This window comes from Marmota flaviventris, chromosome 1 (genome assembly GCF_047511675.1).
Source record: "Marmota flaviventris isolate mMarFla1 chromosome 1, mMarFla1.hap1, whole genome shotgun sequence".
Taxonomy (NCBI): Eukaryota; Metazoa; Chordata; class Mammalia; order Rodentia; family Sciuridae; genus Marmota; species Marmota flaviventris.
Genome location: NC_092498.1, coordinates 137,311,075 through 137,334,941, shown reverse-complemented (window position 1 = coordinate 137,334,941; position 23,867 = coordinate 137,311,075). Strand labels below are relative to the sequence as shown.

Sequence of the window (23,867 nt, the reverse complement as noted above, 5' to 3'; positions counted from 1 at the left end):
TTGCTCTGAGTCTTATTTTTAAAGGGGCATGTGCTTTTCTCTCTTCTCCCCTCTTCCCCTCCCTAACATGAGGGAGACAGTTATCTTTTCTTCCCCTAGTTAATTGTCCTTGAACACACTCACCACAGGAAGGAGATATCTACCAGACGATCTAAGAAGTGAATTTCAACACACCTTCAGGTTGCACCTGGGATCCCCTGTCAGGACACCCCTGGAATGTAGCCTTTTTTGGGGGGAGGGGGTGAGGACAAGGATTGAACTCAGGGGCACTTGACCACTGAGCCACATCCTCAGCCCTATTTTGTGTGGTCTTTGAATAGCTTCTTTTAAAGCCCAGTTCTCCCTGATAGGCAGAAGCACAGCCTCAGGGACAAGAGATCCCTGTGTTTCTCCTTTGCTAGCAAAGCAATAAATCTTTTTTCCTTTTTCTCAAAACTATATCCTCATTATTCAATTGACACTGGGAACCAGGACCCAGCTTTCCAGTGGTTACAAAGGGAACAAACATTCACGTGGAAAACTGTAGTCCCAAGGCAGAACTATGGTGCTTCCCCACTTGCCCTCTATTCTCCAATTCTCCCTAAAACTGTTCTCCATCCAAGGATGGCCACAGAAACACCTCTCCTGGCCCTGACACTTTCTCCTCCGACCTGCAAATAAGGAAGCATGTGACTTGGAGCAGGGATGTTGGTCTGGCTTCAATTCCAGCAGGAGTATTTTACTGGGCATGAGGCTCCAGCCTGGGGCTCTGAGGACACCCAATACTTAGTCTTTTCCCCCAGAGGCTTAGAAAGCAGCTCTGCCCCAGGTCCCCTATAACAGCCTCCTGGTAGGGGCTGTTCTCTACACCCCGGGTCCTCTATGGATGTCACTCTTACCTAGGTCACTAAGGGATCGGCCGTTGCCCCTGAAAGAACCGATGCGAGACAAATCACGGGAGAAGTTCCACTTTATTTCAAAAGGCTATGTGCTTATATAGATCTAAGGATAGGAGGCAGGACTTAGGTAAACGACAGGGTGCTTGTTTATTGGTAAGTTCTTCCAGATATCAGTTCTGGAGCCTACGAAATTAGTTCTTACTGGGCTGGGTTTTCTGCCAGCGGAATTGAAAATTGGCGCTGGTGGAAACGAAGACACAGGAAGAGAAGCTACCTGGGTGCCATGTTAGATAGAGCATATATGACCAACATTTCCCCCTCTTTTGTGTTGTTTTTGGAACAGGGACGTCATTTGACTCTGGCTACTTCCTGCTGAGTAGGGGTGGCGTGGGGCGTTATCCCTGGATGGAGGAGGTTGTTGGGGTTGGTCACCAGCCATTAGGTCTCGTAACAAGGGCTCCAGGAAGCATCGGGAGCGCCAATGTCATGTCAAAATAGCGCTTCCAATATTTCCTAGTGTCCCTGTCATAAGGGGCGTCACCAGCACCTGAAGATGATCAGAGCAAACAAGAACAAGATGAAGATAAGAATTAAAACAAAGGTCAGTTTTCGGTGGGAGTTCCATGCTGGGGGACTGACAGAGAAGAGGCCAAGGGCCATGAGGAGGCTTAAAAGGACATAAAGGCTCAAAAATCCCGGTTGACAGGCTAAGAGATCCTCTGCCATCCTGGATTTTTGTCTCCCGCTGTCCGATGTCCGTCGTTTTTCATTGTGCCTGGTAGTAAGCTTCAGCACTGAGTGAGCTGTTCTCTTGAAGATATTCGGGGTTCATCGGTCATCAGAGGCTGGTAGTTCCTAAGCAGAAGCTGGTTGAAAGTTTGATTAGAAATTTTCTGTAATTGGGTTTGAAGGAACTTCGTTATGCAGGGCAAGAGAGAGCAAAAAAGGAGTATCCCAATAAGGGGCCCCAAGAAAGATAGCAAGTACGTGGCGAGAGAAGATTGGAAGAACCCTGCTATGGGATTAGGGGAGGTGGTTTTGAGCAATTAGGTCGATAATTCCTGCAATTTAACAACATTCTTTTCTATTAGCCCAGACTCATTGATATAGTAGCAACATTCCTCTCTGAGGAACAGGCAAGTACCCCCTTTTTGTGCAGTGAGGAGATCAATCGCCCACAGGTTCTGTAAAGCCACTTGTGCTAATGAGGTAACCTGCTGCTGCAAGGAGCCCAGAGACTCAGCAGTGGTATTGAGCGCTTCTTGCAGTTTTTGTTGAAGGTCATTGGATGCCCACAGAGCATGACCTATAGCTCCACCAGAGAGTCTGAGACTCGCCACTGAGGTTGTTAATGTGAGGCCTACCAGAACCGGCAGAAAGACTGCCCTACTGGTGCGGGAAGGTGGGACCAATTGTCGGAATTCAAAGACAGCTGAGGAACTACAGTAACCAAGAAACAGGTGCTGGAGACATTGGTTGTTGCAGAGGTGGGAGGCCTCTATCAAATTAGTTATATGAGAGCCGAATTAGTGATCATATTACCTTTGGTGGTAAGTAGACCTTGCTCCTTCCAGATTGCAGAATGGGATAATAGAATATGGAAGACATATTTTGAGTCAGTATAAAGGGTGAGGGATTTGCCCTGCGCTAGAAGGCAGGCACGAGTGGTTGCTACAAGTTCGGCCTGTTGGTTGGTGGTTCCTGAAGGCAGAGCTTTGGCTTCTATAATCTCAGTGGCCGAAACAATGGCGTATCCAGAGTAATGAGTGCCATTTTGCCTAAAGGAACTGCCATCAGTGAACCAGATAAGGTCGGGATTGGTGAGTGGTCCCTCAGAAATGGAATAATGACAGGGGAGGAAATCATCCAAGGTTTCTAAGCAATTGTGAACTGGAGCGTCAGGTGTGGAGGTCGTTGGGAGCAGGGAGGCAGGGTTCAGTGTAGGGCAAAAGAGGAAAGTAATATTGGGGTTTTCCAGAAAGGAAGTGAGGAGTGACAGAACTCTGGATGGCGGAAAGGTTATAAGCTAAAAGATCCTTCAAATGGTGTGGGGAATGGATAGTTAAAGGGGCCCCAAAAGTCAGCTTAGAGGCTTCTTTGTGTAAGATTTGTCCAGCAGCCAGAGCTCTTAAGCAAGGGGCCTACCCACGGATGGTAGGATCTAATTGCTTGGACAGATATGCCACAGGTGTGAATGTAGGCCCATAGGTTTGACCCAAGACCCCAAGTGCTTGTCCCCCTTTTTCATGGACATATATATGAAATGGTCTTGAAAGATCGGGAAGGTGAAGGGCAGGTGCCTTTAAGAGGAGTTGCTGAAGTCTGAGGAAGTGGTGGTGGGGGGGAGGAGGCGAGAGGTTCACCAGGGGGTCCCTTTACTAGGTCATACAAGGGTTTGGCTAGAAGAGCATAATTTGGGATCCAGGCCCTAAAATATCCTGCTAGTTCTAGGAATGACAGTATTTCGGCTTTTGTATGAGGCACCGGAAGATTAGAGAGGAGTTACCTCCTATCTAGTGTTATTTCCCTTTTTCCCAGTGCAAGGCAAAAGCCAAGGTAGGGTGACAGTAGACTGGGAAACCTGGGCCTTGTGGGGAGACACCCTATACCCCTTATCTGCCAGGAAATTGAGAAGCTGGGTGGTGTAGGTTTGAGACTGTTCCCAAGAGGAACTACATAGAAGAAGATCATCGACATATTGAAGGAGGGTAGAATCAGGACAGGTGGGGTGGAAGGATGTGAGGTCCTGGGCAAGAACCTGGCCAAAGAGATGGGGACTATCCCTGAATCCCTGCGGAAGGACGGTCCAGGTAAGCTCACGAGAATGGCGGGTGTGAGGATCAGTCCATGTAAAAGCAAAGATATTTTGAGACTCTGAAGACAAGGGAATAGAAAACAAGGCATCCTTTAAATCTAGGACTGAGAAGTGGGTAGTAGTAGCAGGGATCTGAGAGAAGGGTGCAGGGGTTGGAAACTAGCGGATGAATGGGGACCACGGAGGAGTTGACGAGGCAAAGGTCTTGAACCAATCCATAGGACCCGTTGGGTTTCTTAACTGCCAGAATGGGGGTGTTGAAAGGAGAGTGCATAGGCCTGAGATACCCCTTCCATAATAAGTCCTGGATGATGGGTTCTAACCCGAGGAGGGCTGTGGTTGTAAGTGGATATTGTGGTAGATTAATGTATCTTGAAGGGTCCCATAAAACAATATGAAAAGGACTGCATTTAGCCACAGAGGGCGTAGCTGTGTCCCAAACCTCGGGGTTAACTGGTTTAGACAGTCGTGGGAGAGTGCATGATGGAGGTGTATCTGTCCCTAGGATCATCATGAGGAAATGAGAGGCAGGGGAGGTGTGGGGTGATATGTGAATGGTGACCTTCAATAGTGAGAGTATGTCCCTTCCCAGAAGGGGAATGGGGCAATGGGTCATAACGAGAAAGGAGTGTGTTAAGGACAAAAGGGATCCCTGCATATAGCATGATAAGGGGGGAGTTTTTCAAGGGAAAATCTGTTTACCTCCTACCCCGACAATAGGAGTTTTCGAAGGCGTGGTAGGGCCCCAATACTCCCTCAAGACCAAAAAAGTGGCACCAGTATCCAAGAGGAAGGTAATGGAGCGTCCATCCACCAGGAAGGTGACCCTGGGCTCTTGCTTCTTGATGGTTATAGTCGGGAGGGAAGGCCCAGGGCTCTGTCAATCCTCCTCTGCCAAGCCTAGGAGAGGCTGGGGTTACAGGGCGGCTGACCAGCCTCCCCTCTGGGTTGTTGGACAGTCTGACTCCCAATGTCCCCTTTGGTGGCATTTTGGGCAGGTGGTGGAGGGTGTCCTTGGCGAAGGACAAACCTTGGCCCAATGTCCCTCCTTACCACATTTGAAGCAAGCTCCAGGGGGCATCTTATTAGGACGGTGTGGTGATAGCCTTCCCTGAATGACCTGGGCCAACATTTGGAATTTGGTGTTTTCAGCCTTCTGCCTGCGGCATTCACTTTTGTCTTCCCTACCATGGAAAAGCTTGAGAGCGACCGCAAGGATTTTGGTCTGAAGGGTAGCAGGGCCCTGTTCAAGCTTCTTAAGCTTGGCTTTAATGTCAGGGTAGCTTTGGGCCAGAAAATATGTCATTAAGACATGGCGACCGTCAGGGGTTTCTAGGTCAAGGTTTGTGTACTGTTGGAGGGCCTTAGTTAGTCTATCCAGGAATTCTGAAGGTGTTTGTCCTTCTTCTGAATGACCTTCTGCACCTTTTGAAAATTAACGGCCTTGCAGGTGGCCTTCTTCAGGCCTGCCAAGAGGCAGGATGCAAAAAGGTCACGAGAATGCAAACCTCCAGGGGTGTTGTAATCCCATAGAGGATCCTGCTCTGGGACAGCGTGTGGGCCCAAAGGGTGGTTGGGATTGGTTTTATGATTTTCATCGGCCTGGGCTAATTCCCAGACCCGTCGCCTTTCCTCAGGGAGAAGTGTATAGGCCAGGAGCATGTAAATGTCGTGATGAGTGAGGCTATATGGTTGCAGAACCCATTGAAATTCCTGAATGTAAGTGGTGGGGTCAGTGGTGAATGAGCCTAGCTTCCTTTCTAGCTGCATAAGGTCCGACATGGAGAAGGGCACATGTACTCGGATAACACCCTCGGGGCCAGCAACCTCACGAAGGGATGCGATCGTCATGGGGGTGGGAAGGGGTCCCTTGGACCTGGTAACAGGAGGGCTGAAAGAGTCGGTCGGCGATGGACAGGAAGAAGAGGAAGGGGAAGGGGACGAAACAGAAGGCTGAGGATCCATGGGATCAGACGAAGGAGGAGGAGGGGATGGCGGGAGAGGAGGAGCAGGTGGGGCTGAGGGATAAGGTGGGGGTTTGTCTGCCGGGTCAAATGAGGAAGAGTCCACTAGATCAGGAGTGGAAGTAGGTGAAGGGAGGGGGTTGCGAGCAAGGAGAACTTGAGAGGGAGAGCAGGAAAGGCAGAGAGCAGGGTGCTAAGCGAGAAGGCTAAAACCTTCAACGTAGGGAATCGCCTTCCATTTTTTCAGATGCTGGCAGTAGTTAAAACGGTTCCAGAGAAGATTTGGATCTGATGAGTCTTCTAGAGGCCAATGATTGCCATTATCCAGAGGATATGTAGGCCAATCTTGGGTACAGAATTTGATCAGGAGTTTGGGCTTGATGTCTGGTGTGAGAGAGAGTGTGGCTAGATTTTTTATTAGACATTTGAGGGGTGAGGTTTCAGGTATGGACGAGGAGGCGCTCATGTTCACAGAAAGACAGAGAGAAAGAAAGAGACAGAGACAGAGATAGGGAAAGAGAGAGACTTCCGGCCGGAAAAACGATCAGCAAGGGCTAAAAGGGCATCCCCTTCTAAGACCTTGGGGATCGTGGAGACTCTAGGAACAGTCGGGAAATGAGAGGCAGTGAGGGTCGTCACCCAAACTGCAACTCTGGGGGGGGCGGGCAAAAGCCGGAGGCCTCGAAGAACCTAGTACTAGGATTTACTGGTTACAGAAGAAGGAGAAGGAAGAAACAGAGAGGTCTCTCGCCTGAACCCAGAAGCCTCCTACCCCAAAAGAAAACGGGTTGTCAAGAGAGTCCACTACGGCTGTAAAGGCCTTAGTGGGGTGGGTTCTCTCCCCTCTATCTGGCGTCAGGAGTGTGCCAGACGATCATGGTCCCTGTTCTTGCTGTAGCCCATGGAGGATGACAAGCCAGGAGGGGAACTTACCCAAGCCCGATCAGTGGTGGGTGTAAAGAGCCAGCGCCTGAAAAGGTGGACGAGATCAAGATGTCCCGTGGAGCCGGAAATGGGGCTCTGTTAAAATGAGCTCACCCTTCTCCCAGGTTTCGGGAGACAAGTCACCGGAGAAGTTCCACTTTATTTCAAAAGGCTAAGTGCTTATATAGCTCTAAGGATAGGAGGCAGGACTTAGGTAAACGGGCGCTTGTTTATTGGTAAGTTCTTCCAGATGTCAGTTCCAAAGCCTACGAAATTAGTTCTTATTGGGCTGGGTTTTCCGCCGGCTGGATTGAAAATTGGCGCCGAGAAACGGAAACACAGGAAGAGAAGCTGCCTGGGCGCCATGTTAGATAGGGCATATATGACCAACAGCCCCTACCTGACCTCAGCCCTCTTGTGGGGTGGCTCCTTCCAGAAAGAGGACCCTCTTCTCGCTGGCCCCATCCACCAGGGGGACTCTCATTCCATCGAGCCCTTCCCATGGGTCACTACCCACGCCCGCCACGCTGGAGGCTGTCGCCGCGCCCCTGCACCCCTGCCTGCGGTCACTGGTCCCTGAGAGGGAGGTAACCCTTTCCCCCATCCCGGGGGGGTGGTGACGCCTCCCCGGGCCCGCGCCGCCTCCTTCCGGGCCCTCCCCCGCGACGGACGGCGGGGCAGCAGCGGCAGGGCCTCCTGGGCGGGGCTCCGGCGCGGGGACCAGGCGGCGGCGCGCGCGGCGGCAGCCGGGGCCATGGCGGGCTGCTGCGCGGTGCTGGCGGCCTTCCTGTTCGAGTACGACACGCCGCGCATCGTGCTTATCCGCAGCCGTAAAGTGGGGCTCATGAACCGCGGCGTGCAGCTGCTCATCCTGGCCTACGTCATCGGGTGAGCGCGCGGTGGGCCGGAGGGGCCGGGGCGGGGGGGTCCCCGACGGCCGGCAGCGGCTCGGCACGGTGAGCCGCGCGGGCACCCGCCCCCTTCGGCCCGCGCGGTGCACCTGCCCACCCTGGCCGCTTGCGCGGTGCACACACCCAGGCTCGGGCCACCTAGACGGGCTCTGTCCGGGCCTCGGCGACGGGAAGCTGCTTTGATTCAGGGTGCTGAAGGGAAAGCCTGGCTAGACCGTCATCTTGCACGTTTACCTTCCAACTTGCTCCTTGATGGCCCTGGGCTGTGGGAACTTTGCCCTAAACGTCTCAGTTTCCTTTCTTCACTTGCCATTTTGATGACCCGCTGACAAAACCAAGACTTGGGATTTCCATTTGGTTCCTTCTGAGTCTGTGGCTTCCTCTCCTTTCCTTTGATCACTATGCGGTAACCCAAGATAGTGGAGAGGTCGCACTTCCCAAAAGTGTTTAAAGGACACTGTTTTACAGCATTGTTTGGGGCGGAGGGTGTGGATACCTGCTTTAGCATAGTCATTACCCCGGGAGCCGCTTGTGTTTATATATGCCCTGCGGCCTCCCTAAATGTTTGATTTAATTGAATGCACCTGATATAGTGTAATTCAACCCAGGGGAGGAGGTAGCAATTACCTTGCCAGCTGGGCTTTCTTTCAAGGTGGAGCATTATGGTGTCTACAGATGCTGGGTTGACAGATACATCTGCTATGTCACTTTCCTAAAAGGCCTAGAGTAGTGGTCCCCCAAACTGCTCATTGGAACCATTTGGGAATCTATAGAAAAAATTGATTGATGGCTCTCATCCCAGACCTTCGGATTCGGCTATAGAGTATGGCCAACTCCCCAGCTGATTCTTGTGTTCAGCAAAGTTGGCGAATGGGTGACCTGGTGTTTTGCACATTTACCTGATTAGGAAAGATCATCTGAGGAATTTTTGAAAAATAACAGATTCCTCCACCTTGGGGTGAAGTTTGGAATCTGTTTACCCTGCCCAGGGGTATTCACATAGTCTGGTAGTTTGGGCTTCCAGCGTCAATCAGCCCTGCAGCAGCTGGTACTGAGTGTTCAAGAGTATGTCTTGCTGGGGTACAGTTCAGTGGTGAAGTGCATGCTTAGCATGCATGAGGCCCTGGGTTCCATCCCCAGCACCCAAAAAGTTAAAAAATCCAGGTAGAGACTCAACATAAGAACCTCCTGGGCTATACCTGGGTTTGGACTCATTAAGTCTTAGGGATGAAATAGTTCCAGATCTCCCACAATGGTTGTGGTGCATCTCCCCGACAATGGTTGTGATGCACTCCTGCAGAATTTGGGATCAGAAGTTCTAGGCAGCTTTTAGGTCTTAACTTTTGTTCTCATGAGAAGATTGGTTCACTTCTACCTTTGGGTACTTGTAAAATTCTTATACCTTAAAGAAGCCACTAGTCACAGATGGCTATTGAACACTTATCCATTTCTACTCCAAATTGAGATGCACTGGAATTGTAAAAATATACACTGGATTTTGAAGAGTACAAGAAAAAGTAAAATATCACATTGATAACTTTTTGAAATTGATGACTGTTAAAATATTTTAGACATATTGGGCTACCTAAGAATTATTTTTTTCTGTATCTTTTTACTTTTTAATGTGGCCTCTAGAAATTTTTAAATCACACATGGGATTCACCTCATGTTTCTAGTGCAATTCTAATTGCTTCTTGTCCTTTTGGCTAAGATCAAGTGTAGTGCAGTTCTGTGGGGTTCTTAGAGAGTGTTGTCTGCCTTGATTATGAGGGTTTTTAAGCAGCAGTGCCTTGCTTTTAGACATCTTGCTATAATCAGAGCCAACTCTGTTCTGAGGAAAGGGCTTTTTTTTTTTTTTTCCTTTTTAAACTTCCTGATCTAGTTAATCTTGGTGAAACTGGTCTCTTCTCCCAAACAACTATTCCTCATAGAGACTGAACCCACAGTCCCCAGTCATCTAATTCAGTTATCAGTCACATGATGAGGAAATAATCACATGATAATGACTGGTACGGAACAATCTGTCTCTGATTTCGCAACTCCCTGTACTTGGTAGTAAAATAATGATGACCTTCCTATTGAATGGGAGCTTTCCAGCAGCTGAATTTCTAAAAGCCCCAAAGAGGAGGACTTGTCAAGGGAAAAGCCCATCTCTAGGATGGGCAGTGAACTTGGAGATTCCTCAGATCAAATAAACCCATAAATAACCCAGTGTCACACAGCTAATGAGTGGCAGAGTCAGGATTTGAACTTGAATCAGAAGCCCTTAAGCCTCTTCTCTTACCCATGGTGCTCCCTCAAAGAGAATCCCACCTTGACCTTTCAAGGTACTTTTTTTTCCCACAATAACTTTATTTTATTTGTTTATTTTTATGTGGTGCTGAGGATGGAACCCAGTGCCTCACACGTGTGAGGCAGGTGCTCCACCACTAAGCCCCAGCCCCAGCCCCAGCCCCAGCCCCTCAAGGCACTTTTTATAGTAGTTTGTTTCTTTCTCCCAAGAATTCAGGTCACATGTATAATTCTCTTTTCTGAAGTGAGAAGGTTACTGTTATTTTGAGTGATTAAAAATGCAAAAGCATTTGTGGGTTGCGGTTAGGACACCAAAACACACTTTGGAAATAGAGTCTCAGTTCACAGCTCAGCTTGGCTCTAACCGCTCACTAGGCATAACTTTGGCCAAGTGACTAAACCACTCTGGGCCTCAGTTCTTCCCATCTATCATATGGAAATGGTCATAGAGCTTCACCACTGTTATAGAATTAAATGATTTAGTGTATGTCCCATGCATAGAATAATGTTTGTTTCAACCCACCACTGGAACGTTATAGCAACCAAAGCTCCTCCCCACCAGAGCTACTAAACATATGCCACAGACTATTATTACTATTATTTCTAGAATCGAGAAGTGCTAGGATCCACTTCCCTTCCTTAGAAGTACTAGATGCTAAGATTTCAGAATTCACTAGTTTGGGTTACTTGTGGGTTCGTTTGATCAGAGCAGTCTCCAGATGGACTGCCCATCCTAGAGATGGGCTTTTCCCCTGAGGAGTCCTCTTCTTCAGGACTTCTAGAAATTTATCTGCAGTAAAGCTCCCATTCAATTCTTGTTTGACACATGGATGCTCAGGGCAGGATGGCCACCTGTGTGTCTCCATTCCCTCCTCTGTAAATTGGAGATGATAATAATGATATTTGCCTCATGAAGTGGTCAGGATTAAATGAGTTCATACATATAAAGAGTTTAAAGCTGTGCCTGATCCTAAAATCACTCAAGTGGAAACTATTCCTATCACAATGTGTCATCTCTTGGTCATTCCCATAGGCCCCAGTGTATTGAAAATGCTCAAATATCCAATAAAGACAGTATTCATTGAGCTTTTCCTCTGTGATACTGGTGCTTTACCTACACCATCTCATTTATTTCTCACAAAATAAATAAAGGGGCCACTCTTCCCCTCTTGCACAAATGGAGGTGGAGCCTCCAGAGGTTAAGCAGCTTTTGCAAAGTCATAATTAGTAAACAAGGTGGTACTTTCAGCCTCTGGCTGTCAGAGGCTCCCTGGCGTCCATTCAGATTCTCTGGATCCTAATGGCCACTTAAGAGGCCTGTGTTATTTTATAGGTGGGTGTTCGTGTGGGAAAAGGGTTACCAGGAAATGGACTCCGTGGTCAGCTCAGTGACTACCAAGGCCAAAGGCGTGGCTGTGACCAATACTTCTACACTTGGGTTCCGGATCTGGGATGTGGCTGATTATGTGATTCCAGCTCAGGTAGGTCTCCTACTCTGACCTGTCTGATACTGAAGCCTCCAGGTGTTACTTTCTCTGTACTAACTTGTCATGCCTGCTTAATGATCGGTACCCAGGGTTCTAACATCTCTGACACCCAGACCGGTTGTTTTAGCCCCAGAAAGCAGCACAGCCATGTCTCTTTTGGGCTTCAGGTCTAAGGGGTATCATTCAGTCAGCTGTGGCTCTCCAACTCTAAAGTGTGGCTGGCCTCAGATGTCCTTCCATGTGGACATCTTGGTCTGTCTCAAGCTCTAAAAGGTAAGATAGCGAACGTCTTAAATCCTGGGAGAAGTTCACGGAGAAAACAGCACCTTCCCACATTTTGCATTTGCTTTATTATCTTACATCTACAAGGTCAATCATCTCTGTCAGTGTCTACCATAGTTAGAGGCCAAACCGCAGACCAAAAGGAGATACAGGAACAAAGTCAGGGGAGAAACTGATGGTGACATTCTAGTCTCCAGCCCATTAAGCTGCAAGTTAATATTTTGGTCTTTTTTTGTTTTTTTTTTTTGAAGGCGTTGGGGTTTGAACCCAGGGCCTTAGTAGGCAAACACTTCACCACTGAGCCACATCCCCAGCCCCAAGCTGCAAGTTAAATATTGACTCTTTAGCTATGCGCCACACATGGCCAAACCCTACCATACCCCTCCAGATGGCTGATGTGTGCAATGCCCACGGTGGCCAAATTCAGATGAGTTGCCAACTCTCTTTTTTTAATTGGTACACAATTTAAAAAAGGGAAGCAGAGGCTTCAGCAGCTCTCCAATGTGTCCATTCCCCTGCCTTCTCAAGAGAATGGTCTAGTGGGGGTCCAGAGAGAGGCCGGAGCTGATGAGCTTTAAAGGTGCAATGGCGGGGTGGTCCTGGGGACACCTGTCCATGCTCCCCGTGGAGGCATGGCCTCATCCTGGCAAGCTGTGGGACTGTCCTGCCCAGTCTGCTTTAGCCAAGGAAGGAATGAGCCCTGCTTCTGCCCTGAGTGGAAAGGACCGCCCAGCAGCTCTGCCACCTGTCACTCATGGGAGCTGGGGCTGTGTGAGCCCCATGGGGCTCTCTGCTCTCACTGTGTCCTCAGGCTTCTCCATTGAGGGAGCCCAACCACTGCATCTACTTGGCTCATCTTCAGACTGAAGTTTCCCTAAATTTGAAATAGATCAGAGGAAACAAAAAGTAGACCACACTGAATTGTTGGGAGTCCAGCTCAGAGATGCTCAGGAGCAGCCTTCCCTCAACCTGTGACAGGAGTGTGTTTCTCTTCGACACTTTGGGGACATGACCGGGTATCAGGAGAGACTCCCACCTTGGGCCTCCTCTTGTGGCCATTTCCTTGTCTCTGCAGGAAGATACCTACCATTTCGAAAGCTTCTACCACCTTGACATATTGGGGGGTGTCCACAGTGACCTTGGTCCTGAGACGGCTCCCAGAGCTGACTGTTCTTTTCAGGAGTATGAAATGAAATGCTGGACGCTTCTGGCATCTCTTTAAAAAAAAATGCCCATGCCCAGTGGAGGGGAGGGGACCAACCAGAACTTTCTGGGGTCTTTATCTTTAATTCCTTATATTAGGTCCTTATATTAGGAGATCATAATTAGCAATTTTTGTTTGCGGCAGTTCTGGGGATAGAACCCAGGGCTTGCGCACACAAGGCAAGTGCTCGACCACTGAGCCACAGCCCAGCCAGTACTTAGCAACTCAGCCCCAGCAAGTGGCTTTCCAGAAACTGGACCAGTGCTTTGGCACCTTCAGATCTACAAGGAGAAAACAGAACCTTGTCAAGGACAGAAATGTCAGAAATGCCCCTGAACTTCTTCTCTAGAATATTTTATTTCTTTTCAATTATAGTTATAAAAGAAAATTCAATTATAGTTATAAAAGAAAATAAGTCAGGAGGATCTCAAATTCAAAGCCAGCCTCAGCAATGGCAAGGTGCTAAACAACTCAGTGAGACCCTGTCTCTAAATAAAATACAAAAATGGGCTGGGGATGTGGCTCAGTGGTTGAGTGCCCCGGTACCCTCCCTGCTAAAAAAAGAAGTCAAGTTTGAGGCCTTGGGGGCTTTGTGTTTTAATACCTCAGAAGTCATTGGTTGACAGAGCAAGTTTTGAGCTACTATTGGCTCTTTTCCCTTAATAAGTCAAGATCTGTTGAGGATCTGTTTCAGATTGTAGATTCTTTAAAAATTGAGGTAAAATTCACATAACAGGAAAATTAAACTTTTTTTTGCAGGAGGGGAGGGCTTGGAAATTGAACTCAGGGGCATCCTTTTTACTTTTTTTTTTTGAGATAGGGTCTTGCTAATTTGCTGAGGCTGACCTCAAACCTTGCAATCCTCCTTCCTGAGCCTCCTAAGTCACTGGGATTACAGGCATACACTGTGCCCATTAGAGTCCCTATTAGGTTATAAACTCTCACGGGAGAGAACAGGAGACCATAATATTTGCTTTTTTAAATCATCCTATTAAGGAGATACCTAGCTTTTTTAATGTCCCAGCCCGACTCCTCTGAGGGTGATCTGACAAGGCTCCCTCCCTCTCGCCCTCTCTGCAGGAGGAAAACTCCCTCTTCATCATGACCAACATGATCATCACCATGAACCAGACCCAGAGCATCTGTCCCGAGGTAGATGGCTCCTTGGGAAAGCCCTGGGCCTCACACCCCACTCTCCACAGCCCTGAGTGAGTGGCTGGACCACATGGAAATTGTTTTCACTCAATCTCCTTTGTTTAGATTCCTGATAAGACCACTGTGTGCGAATCAGATACGGACTGCACTTCTGGGTCTGCCGACATCCACAGCAATGGTAGGAATGGTTAGTAGTGACCCCTCAGCAGATGCTTAGCCCCAGGAAGGCAGCTCCTGACAAGATCACTGTCTCTACACAGCATCTCTGAAAGAGAAGTCTCAGGGATAAATAAATCCTCCCTATGCCCAGCGGACTGGGGGTGGAGCTCAGATGTAGAGGTGAGCTTAGCATAACTGAGGCCCTGGATTCAATCCCCAGCACCAGAAAAAGATCCCCCCACCATTCTCCAATGCCACACAACCCCGGGTGAGCCTGATGTCAGAAGAGGCCCAGGGACCCTGTGTCATTTGAGTCCCAGAAGCCAGCTCAGATCTTGCTGCATTCTGTGACTTTGTATCACTTTGGTCCTGAGATTGCAAAGCAGAGATGTGGCCAGCACTAAGGCAACCACCTTCCAGTTCCAATTTCTGGACACCCTAAGTCCCAGAATTAGAATCGTTCCAGACTGGCTACATAGGATATTATGGGGGGCTTACTCCCTACCTCACAAAGGGAAGAAATAGCCCCCTGTAGACCTGGCTCCCCATCCCCCCCACAGGAGTCAAGACTGGAAGATGCGTGCCGTTCAATGGGTCAGTGAAGACCTGTGAGGTGGCAGCCTGGTGCCCGGTGGAGGATGACACACATGTGCCAAAGTGAGTTCTGCCTGAGAGTGCCCCCAACCCTGGTTCTCCAACTTGAGGGAGGTGGCAGGGAAGGTTTGGAGGCCGTCTGTGTGCTCTTGGTGTCTGGGTGTCTGGGACAGCGGTCCTTAACCACAGAGCATCAACCTTCAGTGGTGAGGTGAGCCCCAAGTGGTCACTTATGATAAGGGTGCAGTTTGACTTATTGTATGTTAGGACTCCGTTAGTTGCAAATAATTGAGAAGAGACAGATCTCAGTGCTTTATCATGGCTGTGATCAGGGGTACTTCATCATTCAGCTAGCCTAAAAGACCTAGCAGGGTTCAATCTGAGGCTCAGAGACCGTCTGTCCCACATCTGGCCTCTGTCTCTTTCCATGTCAGGTTCATTTGTTGGACCCCTGGCATAGTCCCAGGGGGACCTCCCTTCCTAGCTGTGCAGAGTCTAGACCTGTCCATAATCACGTTCTGGGCTACATCCCTTGATCTGTCACTGTGGCTGGGGGACAGTTTGTTTCTCAGCATGCCTGGGTCACATGTCCACCTCTAGAGTTCGGGCTAGAGTCAGCCTCACCCAAATGACCCAGGCTGAGAGTAGGGGAAGTGTGACTTCCAAAGGAAATCTGAGGTTCCATTACCGGAAAAGGGGGGACAGGAAAATAATAAAAATCTGCCAAAGGGTGTTCTATAAACCAGAGCAGGTTGGGGGTTGCCCTAGGATAACATTCTTCCCAGTTGCAATTTGCTGTAGTTTGAACGGGTGGAGTCTAAGACCTTCCCTTGAGAATTCCTGCTGCCTGGGGCTTTGTCATCCAGAGATCAGACTGAAGGCCAGGGGAGCAGGGAGCTTCTGCAGCTCATCCTGGGCGTAGAAGAAAACATGGAGACTGCTGATGTGGACTAAGGAGTGCAACACTGAAAGGAAGGGAATCCTAGCTTTTCAGAGTCAGAAAGATCTCCCAGAGCTGTGCTTTCCAGCACGGGAGCCACTGGCCAAGTGTGGCTGCTGAGTACTTGAAATGTGGCTGGGTTTTCTTTTGGTGTGAAGTACACTGTAGGATCTGAAATTCATTATGAAAAAAATATATATATAATATGTACTTAATAATATGTTGGCTACATGTAGAAGTAATATTGTGGATATTTTGGGTTATTATATAAAATTAATGTTGTTATTTTTATTTTTAAATGTGGGTACTAGGAAACTTTTAATTATAATGTGGCTTGTAGTGTGCCTCATAGTACATTTATATTGGATAGGGGTATAGAAGATCTAAGTCGGTGTGAGACGATTTTTAAAAGCAAACCGATGCAAGAAATTGCATTGAGTCACATGATGAGAAAGATATTCCTATTTCCATTTTGGGTGGAGTGTCTTTATTACCTGTCACTTGCTTATTTCTATTTCTCACACTGAACAAGCCCCAGATTAGGAATGTTGGGCATAAAATAATATTAACTACATGTTTTAGTAACATTGTTTTTATTTCATTATATTTATTTAAACAATGACGTCTGACCTGATGTGAGTGATTTTTGTGTGTGTGCAGTGCTGGGGATTGAGCCCAGGACCTCATGCATGGTAGGCAAGTGTTCTACATCCCTAGCCCTTTTTAAAAGATTTTTTAAAAATCTTGAGACATGGTCTTGCTGAATTGCCCAAACTGGCTTCAAACTTGTGATCCTCCTGCCTAACCCTCCCAAGAAGCTGGGATTACAGGCACATGTCACCACACCCAGCACAAGTGATATTTTTATGGTCATGAGGGAAAGTTTCATTTCAAAGTAAATATCAATAAAAAATGAGTTAGTCTTAAAGGTGGAATCAACCCAAATGCCTATCAGCAGAAGAATGCATAAACAAATTTTGGTGTGTGCATAGCATAAAATATTACTCAGCCTCATAAAAAGGAATGAAAAAAAAAAGAAGGCAACATACTGTTACTAGAAGTAAAAAATAAAATGCATTCAGATAGCTATGTAATATTTCTAATACACAAACATGATTTACAGTGTCACTTTGTCAAGACAAAAGTGAGGTGCAGCATTTTCCGGCATTTTCTGTTCTCTTCTGCAGAAGCACTAGGTCTAGAGCTGAGTCTAAGCTGGCCTTCTGGATCCTTCCCCTGGGAGGCCCGATGGAGAACCTGAGGGACTGAGAAGCGGGCTGCTGTCTCGCAGCCTCCCTGGAAATCATTCCCTCTTACAATCTAGGTGAATCTTTAAAACATCACTGAGTAAAAGAAAACAGACACAAAGGCCGTATGTTATTTGATTCCATTCATATGAAATGCCCAGAATAGACAGATCTGTAGAGATAGCAGAGTGGGGTCTCAAGGCACTAACTCCCGGGTGGATGTGCAGGTCCTCTGGGGCGATGCAAATGTTCTGGAACTAGATAGAGGTGACGGTTTCCCAACATTGCAGATGCACTAAATGCCACTGAATTGATTGATTCTTAAATAGTGAATTTTATGTTGTGAATTCCACATTGACTTTGTTTTAAAAGGTGAGTTGATCTTAAGTATTGCAGACAGGGTGCAAAGATGTAGGTCCAAAAGCTTTGAAATGGAAAATGACAGATGTTTGCAAAGCTCTGCAGAATCCCTGCCTCTTGAGGGAATGGGGACGCGGAGCCCGAGGGACCTGCATTGCTCGAGGCCTTTTCTTGACAGCAGGTACTCAGCAGCCTTGTCAATGGCCTTGCTCCTGTCTCTCCATTGAAAAGACCACTGATGTCATTTGTAGCTCCGCAATTTACACCTGGCTCAGGGAGCTGCCCCAGCCCCTGAGAAGAAGACTTAGCCCTGCGGTGCCAGATTCTCCCATAGACAAATCCACAAAAGAAACAGAGTCCCCTTGGGACAGGTTCACCTGGTAGTCAGCTGGGAGTCCACATGGCACCATTGGGAGGAGGCAGGTGTGCTGGCGGGGGGGCAGTACTTGTGTACTTTTCAGGTGAGGCCAGGACGCAGCCTGCAGGTGAACTCACCTGTAAAGTCCCATCTTTCTAGCATCCCTTCCCCAGAGCGAGCCTGAAACTGGCAGCGGCCGGGAATGATTTCCAGGGAGGCTGTGAGACAGCAGCCCCCTTCTCAGTCCCTCAGGTTCTCCATCGGCCTCCCAGGGGAAGGATCCAGAAGGCCAGCTTAGACTCAGCTCTAGACCTAGTGCTTCTGTGGAAGAGAACAGAAAATGCCGGAAATGCTGCACCTCACTTTTGTCTTGACAAAGTGACACTGTAAATCATGTCTCTGTGTTAGAAATATTACATAGCTATCTGAATGCATTTTATTTTTTACTTCTAGTAACAGTATGTTGCCTTCTTTTTTTTTTTTTCAGGCCTGCTTTTTTAAAGGCTGCAGAAAACTTCACTCTTTTGGTTAAGAACAACATCTGGTATCCCAAATTTAATTTCAGCAAGTAAGTGGTGGCCACTGTGTGAGTTCACCAGTATCTTGGAGAAACTTCTGGCCCTTCTCTGGGGTTTTCTCACAATGGATTTCTGCTTCCTTCTGGCTCTAGGAGGAATATTCTTCCCAACACCACCACCACCTACCTCAAATCATGCATTTATGATGCCAGGACAGATCCCTTCTGCCCCATATTCCGTCTTGGCAAAATCGTGGAGAACGCAGGACACAGCTTCCAGGACATGGCCGTCGAGGTAGGTGCAGGCCCTGGCTTCTCACAGTCCTGGACATTTCTCGTATCTAAGCCGGCTCTGACGAGAGCCTGGGTGTGTCTTCTTCTGTCCCACAGGGAGGCATCATGGGCATCCAGATCAACTGGGACTGCAACCTGGACCGAGCCGCCTCCTTCTGCCTGCCCAGGTATTCTTTCCGCCGCCTCGATACCCGGGACCTTGACCACAATGTGTCTCCTGGCTACAATTTCAGGTGGGCATGAGCTTGGACCGTCACTCACTATGAAGGGGGGCTGATGGATGAGTTATTCCTCCGTGGGTGCATCTGTGTCTCCAAAGACTAGCACATGGGCAGCACCCCAGGGCAGGCTGCACAGGAAGGCATGTGCTTGGGAGAGCGCTCAAAGCAGGGTCTTGCTCTCAGGTTGAGCCTGCCCCAGGCTCTCGAGGGTGCAGTGGGTGCAGGTTTTAGGCCCAAGAAAGGCCTTTGCTTGTATCTCCTGATGAAAATGCTGTCGCAGGGGCTGAGGATGTGGCTCAAGCGGTAGCGTGCTCGCCTGGCATGCGTGTGGCCCGGGTTCAATCCTCAGCACCACATACCAACAAAGATGTTGTGTCCGCCAAGAACTAAAAAATAAATATTAAAAAAATTCTCTCTCTCTCTCTCTCTCTTTAAAAAAAAAAAAAGAAAGAAAGAAAAGAAAATGCTGTCGCAGTAGTTTCTCTGGGCTGGAGTAACAGAGCTGACTGCCTTGACAGAGATGTGTTCTCTAGGTTCTGGAGGCCAGAAGTAAAAAATGAAGGTGTCTGCAGGGCCAGCCCCCCACTCCCAAGGCTCTAGGCAGGATACTCCCCATCTCTTCCAGCCTCTGATGGCTCTCAGCAATCCTTGGCCTGCAAATGTGTTGCTTCTGTCTGTCTGCACGTGGCCTTCTTCCCTCCATGCATGTTTCTGTGTGTCTTCTTGTGAGAACAGTAGTCATATCAAATTTAGGGCCCATCTGAATCAAGTACGACCTGATCTTTACTAATTGCACCTCCAAGACCCTATTTCCAGTTAGTTATTTACAGTCACATCCATATATTCCGGGTGACATGAATTTTCAGGGAGGCACTATTTAATCCAATGCAGCTAGTCATCTGATAAGAGGGCCAGGAGCATATTTGCCATTTCCTTGAGGCAGCAAAATCGATAGCTGTGTACTTTTTCATATGCCCCTTGAGGAATTTTCCCCAAACGCACTTGCTCCTAAAACCAGGCCCTGCAAGGAACATTGGAATGGATCAGCAGAGGTTTTGTGTTGCTCTTGTCTCCCTCTAGTGGTGGCATGTGGTATCAAATGCACATCGCATTGTCAGAATCTTTGCAGATCCGCAGCAGTCCCTTTGAACCATCCCACTCCCTGGTGGATGGCAGGGCAGGTATTTGAACTCTTCCCTAGGAGTTAGGTTTATGTTGCTCTCTCTACCAGCACACAGTTCTTGTAGAAACCAAAAGCTTGGATCAGAACCCTAGAGCAGAGAGCAGTTGGTGGAGCCTCGGCCAGTACCAGTCCTGTTGAGTCTACCAGGCCTGGACCTCAACATGGAAGCCGTGAACCAGCCAGATCCCAGGCCTCAGGTTTAGGCCTCGGCTCCTGGAGGAATGGGACCACTCTCAGTGATTCTCCCCTCCACCATTCCTTGCTGGTTTTTTGTTTCATTTGTATCTTTGAATTTTATGGCTGAATTAAGACTACTCTGTGAGCAATCACCCATTAAAGTCTAGAATCCAGTAATTTTTATATATTTACACATATGTTCAACCAGTCAGTTTTAGAACATCATCTTCAACTCAGAAACCCCGATCCCTCTAGCTGTCACCCCTCCCACCCCGCAGACATAGGCAACTACCTGTCTACTTTGTGGCTTTGCAGATCTGGACTCCTCTGTTAATGGACTCATACATCATGTGTCTTTTCATGACTGGCTTCTTTCATTTTGCTTCATGTCTTCAAGGTTCATTCATGTTGTAGCAGATAATAAAGCTTCACCTCTTGTTATGGCCAAATAATATTCCATTGTGTGGATGGACCACATTTCATTTCCCTCTTCATCTGTTGATGGATCAGTGGTTCTTAGTTCTTTTTACTTTTTAAAGGTGATGCTAAGTTTTGTGACCACACAATGCAGTCTTGGTGATTGCTGCTGGCTGGCCACATTCTCAGTTAGTGGCCAAGTCCCCTTGAGAGAGGTAGGGAGGTCAGATGTATCAGGAAGGACACTGAGAGCAAGGATATTCAGGCTTATGCTACCTTGTGGAAGGAGAGGGTAAAGACAGAGAGGGGTCTACCTGTGCCTCCAGCACCCTCCCTCTGTAAGAGACTCACTGCATCCTGCTCTAACATCCCTCTCCCCGAACCCTGTGCCTTTCCCTCTGACCTGCCCTATGCCCACAGGTTTGCCAAGTACTACCGGGACCTCACTGGCGTGGAGCAGCGCACGCTCATTAAGGCATATGGTATCCGCTTCGACATCATCGTGTTTGGGAAGGTAGGCCTGCCACCAACTCCCTGTTGGCTGTTGTGGGGACCCCGCAAGGACAGGGGTGTCTTTCTGCCTTGCATCTGCTCTCCCCTACCCCTGTCAGAGCTTTTCCTTTCTTCTTCTGTCACATGCAGGCTGGGAAGTTTGACATCATCCCTACCATGATCAACATCGGCTCCGGCCTGGCGTTGCTGGGTGTGGTGAGTGGTTGGGCCTCCCCAGCAGTCAGCAGCACTTTCTAGTCTAGAGCCTCCAGGCTTCTTTCCTTGCCCATCCCCACCGTCCCTCCTCCCAGACCACTCCCCTCCGGGCTGGGCCGTCCTTCACCCCCAGAGATGAAGGTGCTTTTCCTTCCTATAAGAGATTCCAGACTTCAGGGGGAAGTACACACACAGAGCAGCAGGAGCTAAAGCACCGGGCTCATCCTCTCTACCCTTGCTATGTGCAGGCGACAGTGCTGTGTGACGTCATAGTCCTGTATTGCATGAAGAAGAGATACTACTATCGGGAGAAGAAGTACAAATACGTGGAAGATTACGAGCAGGTGGGCACCTCCTGTGCTCCCTGCAGGCAGGGAGCCTCTTGTCCTGGGGAGGGAAGCCCGGGTCCTGTGCTGCCTGGTATGGCCCTTGGACAGAGGCTGGTGCTGTTCTGGCAGCTGACAACTCATCGCCTCAGGCTGGCAGTCAGATGCCAGCCTCGGCGCCTGCTCCGTCTCTGGACCACCTGTTCTAGTATTTACTTCAGACTCTTCAGAACCTACTTTGGTTTCGATTAGTGATCTCTTGAGTTAGTCATGATAATGGGACCACCTACATCCTCACAGTAAATTCACCTTGCTTAACAAGAAGGGTTAGGTACCCGGTTCTAGAACCAGCTGGAGTCCTCTTGTGAAGGGCTGTCCAGAAGCCCTCAGGAAAAGCTCCCTATTCCTGCCTGCCTCAGATGGTCCAGGGGCAGTGACTGCTGGGTGGACACTGACCTCCTTATCCCTCTTTGCAGGGTCTTGGTGGGGAGACAGGCCAGTGATGCCTACCCGACACCTGGGCTCCCCGAAGCCCTCATCAAGCACAATGAGAAGGAGGGAGAAATGGCTGCTATGTCACCCCAGAGAACATTCCAGATTCTGATTCACTCTCCATAAGTACTAAGGGTTGCCTGGTAGCTCCTACATTTTGTGTGGGGGGGGGTTCATTTGTCCCCTGGGCACAGTGGATTACCAACCAGTGTGTTGTTGGCTGGGGCAAGTTGCTGGGGCCTTCTGCAGGCCCCGGGGCCAGCTTTCCTCAGAAGCTGCAGTCTCCAGCCCTCGCGGACGGGGCCAATCCTGTGAGGCATGGCAACTCCATTCAGGCACTTTGTAAGGAAAAGAAAGCCTCTAGGCTCGTGCTCCCTAGACTTTAGCAGGCCCAGGCTGCTGCTCCTCTCCCCCAAACCAGAAACACTGTCCTTGCAACCATGTTACAGAGTTGGCTCTCTTCCTCTGAGAACAGCTGTGTAGAGATGGTTGAAGATCAAACATTAAAACAAGCGGTTTTTCTTACTTCTCGCATGCCGTCTCCTAGGATGGGCTAGAGCTCTCCTTCCTTCTCTTACTTCAGGGAAGTTAATATGGGATGGGGGAAAGGTGCCCACACATTTGCCTGATGACAAGAACAATTACCGTCGGTTCTGCCCACATGCAACCTTGCAGCGAAGGCCACTTCCTGGAACGGCCAGTCCTAATGGCAGCCTCACAGTCAGCTCGCCTCTCCAAAGAACTCTCCTGGCAACGGCTGCACACACGTCTGCGATAAGCCCCTGCCACCAAACAACTTCTGTTTGGAAATATCTTGCCTGCACTTCTTTTTAGTCTTGCTCCCCTGGGCCTCAGCCCCCCAGCCCCCCAAGGCCATGGCACACATAGCCTGGTTGCAGTCACCTCTGAATAAACCCCTCTGCTGGTATTTCAGGTTGACAATTTCAAGTAAACCCATTTGTTGTCCAGTTCTGTCCTCAGGAAAGGTCTCTGAAACAATCCGTCTCTGCAACTCAGGCATTTCCCCTGCCTGGCTTTTCTCTTAAAGCCTAATTAAGCGTTTTGATCTTCACTGAATTGTAAGTTTTTTTTTTTTTTTTTCCTAGTGGCATCTCACCTGTGCTGGCATTTTTTACATAAGATGGCAGTAGTACACTGTAGGTGGCACAATTTTAGGGAACATGGAAGTGGCTCATCCCCTTCTCTCCGTTTTCTTCCCAAGCCTCCAACCCAAAGCAGGATCACCTGCACCTCTCGGTACACGTGTGACATGGTAACGGAGCTACTTCCCGCTGTAACTTCAACTTCGTGCTTGATTCTGCTTCAGGGGTTCAGGATTCCTCCAAGGGAGGCAGCCTGCCCCTCCCCTTCCCCATGAATCACTTCATTTCCAACTACTCTGGGGAATACTTTAGAAGTACTCTGCTTCAGCAGGAAAAATGATCCACCTGGACTTTTCTTTGGGGGTGGGGGTTGCTAAATACTTTTCAACAATGTCGTGGTTCAGGCCAGGTGTGGTGGCACCTGCCTATAATCCCAGCAATTCAGGAGGCTGGGGCAGGGGGTGGCAAATTTGAGGCCAGTCTCAGAAACTTAGTGAGACCCTGTCCAAAATAAAGGGCTGGGGTTGTAACTCAGTGGCACAGCATGGTTGGGTCACTCTACAGTACCAAGGGGGTGAGGAGCTGATCCATGTGGCCTTTTTTAAAATGCTCATTTGGCACTGGGGATGTGGCTCAGTGGTAAAGCGTTCCTGAGTCCAACAATCCCCAGTACCACCCCCCCCAAAAAAAAGAGTGAGCTAGAATCTTTAGGAATCGTGATATGATCTAAATGTGTCCCAAAAAACTCATGTGTTGGAAACTGAGTCCCCAGTGCAACAGGACAGGGAGGGAGACTGGGTCATAGTCCTCATAAATGGAACTAGGTGCCATATAGAAAGGGCTTGACAAGGAGCTCATC

The 23,867-nt window shown here is 48.7% G+C and overlaps 1 protein-coding gene across 4 annotated transcripts; it reads left to right on the top strand.

The window, feature by feature from the left end:
* The first annotated feature begins 7,265 nt into the window (after positions 1-7,265).
* On the top strand, positions 7,266-22,430 carry P2rx4 (purinergic receptor P2X 4). 4 transcript variants are annotated; one of them, XM_027949142.2, is made up of 12 exons: positions 7,270-7,469; positions 11,118-11,265; positions 13,838-13,909; positions 14,018-14,090; positions 14,632-14,728; positions 18,058-18,138; positions 18,241-18,382; positions 18,478-18,614; positions 20,800-20,893; positions 21,022-21,087; positions 21,336-21,431; positions 21,890-22,430. In XM_027949142.2, the coding sequence occupies exons 1-12, from the start codon at positions 7,336-7,338 to the stop codon at positions 21,914-21,916; spliced, it is 1,167 nt and encodes a 388-aa protein (XP_027804943.1). In that variant the 5' UTR covers positions 7,270-7,335; the 3' UTR covers positions 21,917-22,430. The 4 variants fall into 4 exon arrangements, with proteins under 4 accessions (XP_027804946.1, XP_027804944.1, XP_027804943.1 ...); XM_027949141.2 differs by having other exon boundaries at positions 14,018-14,099; XM_027949145.2 differs by lacking the exon at positions 18,058-18,138 and having other exon boundaries at positions 7,266-7,469.
* Positions 22,431-23,867: the final 1,437 nt, after the last annotated feature.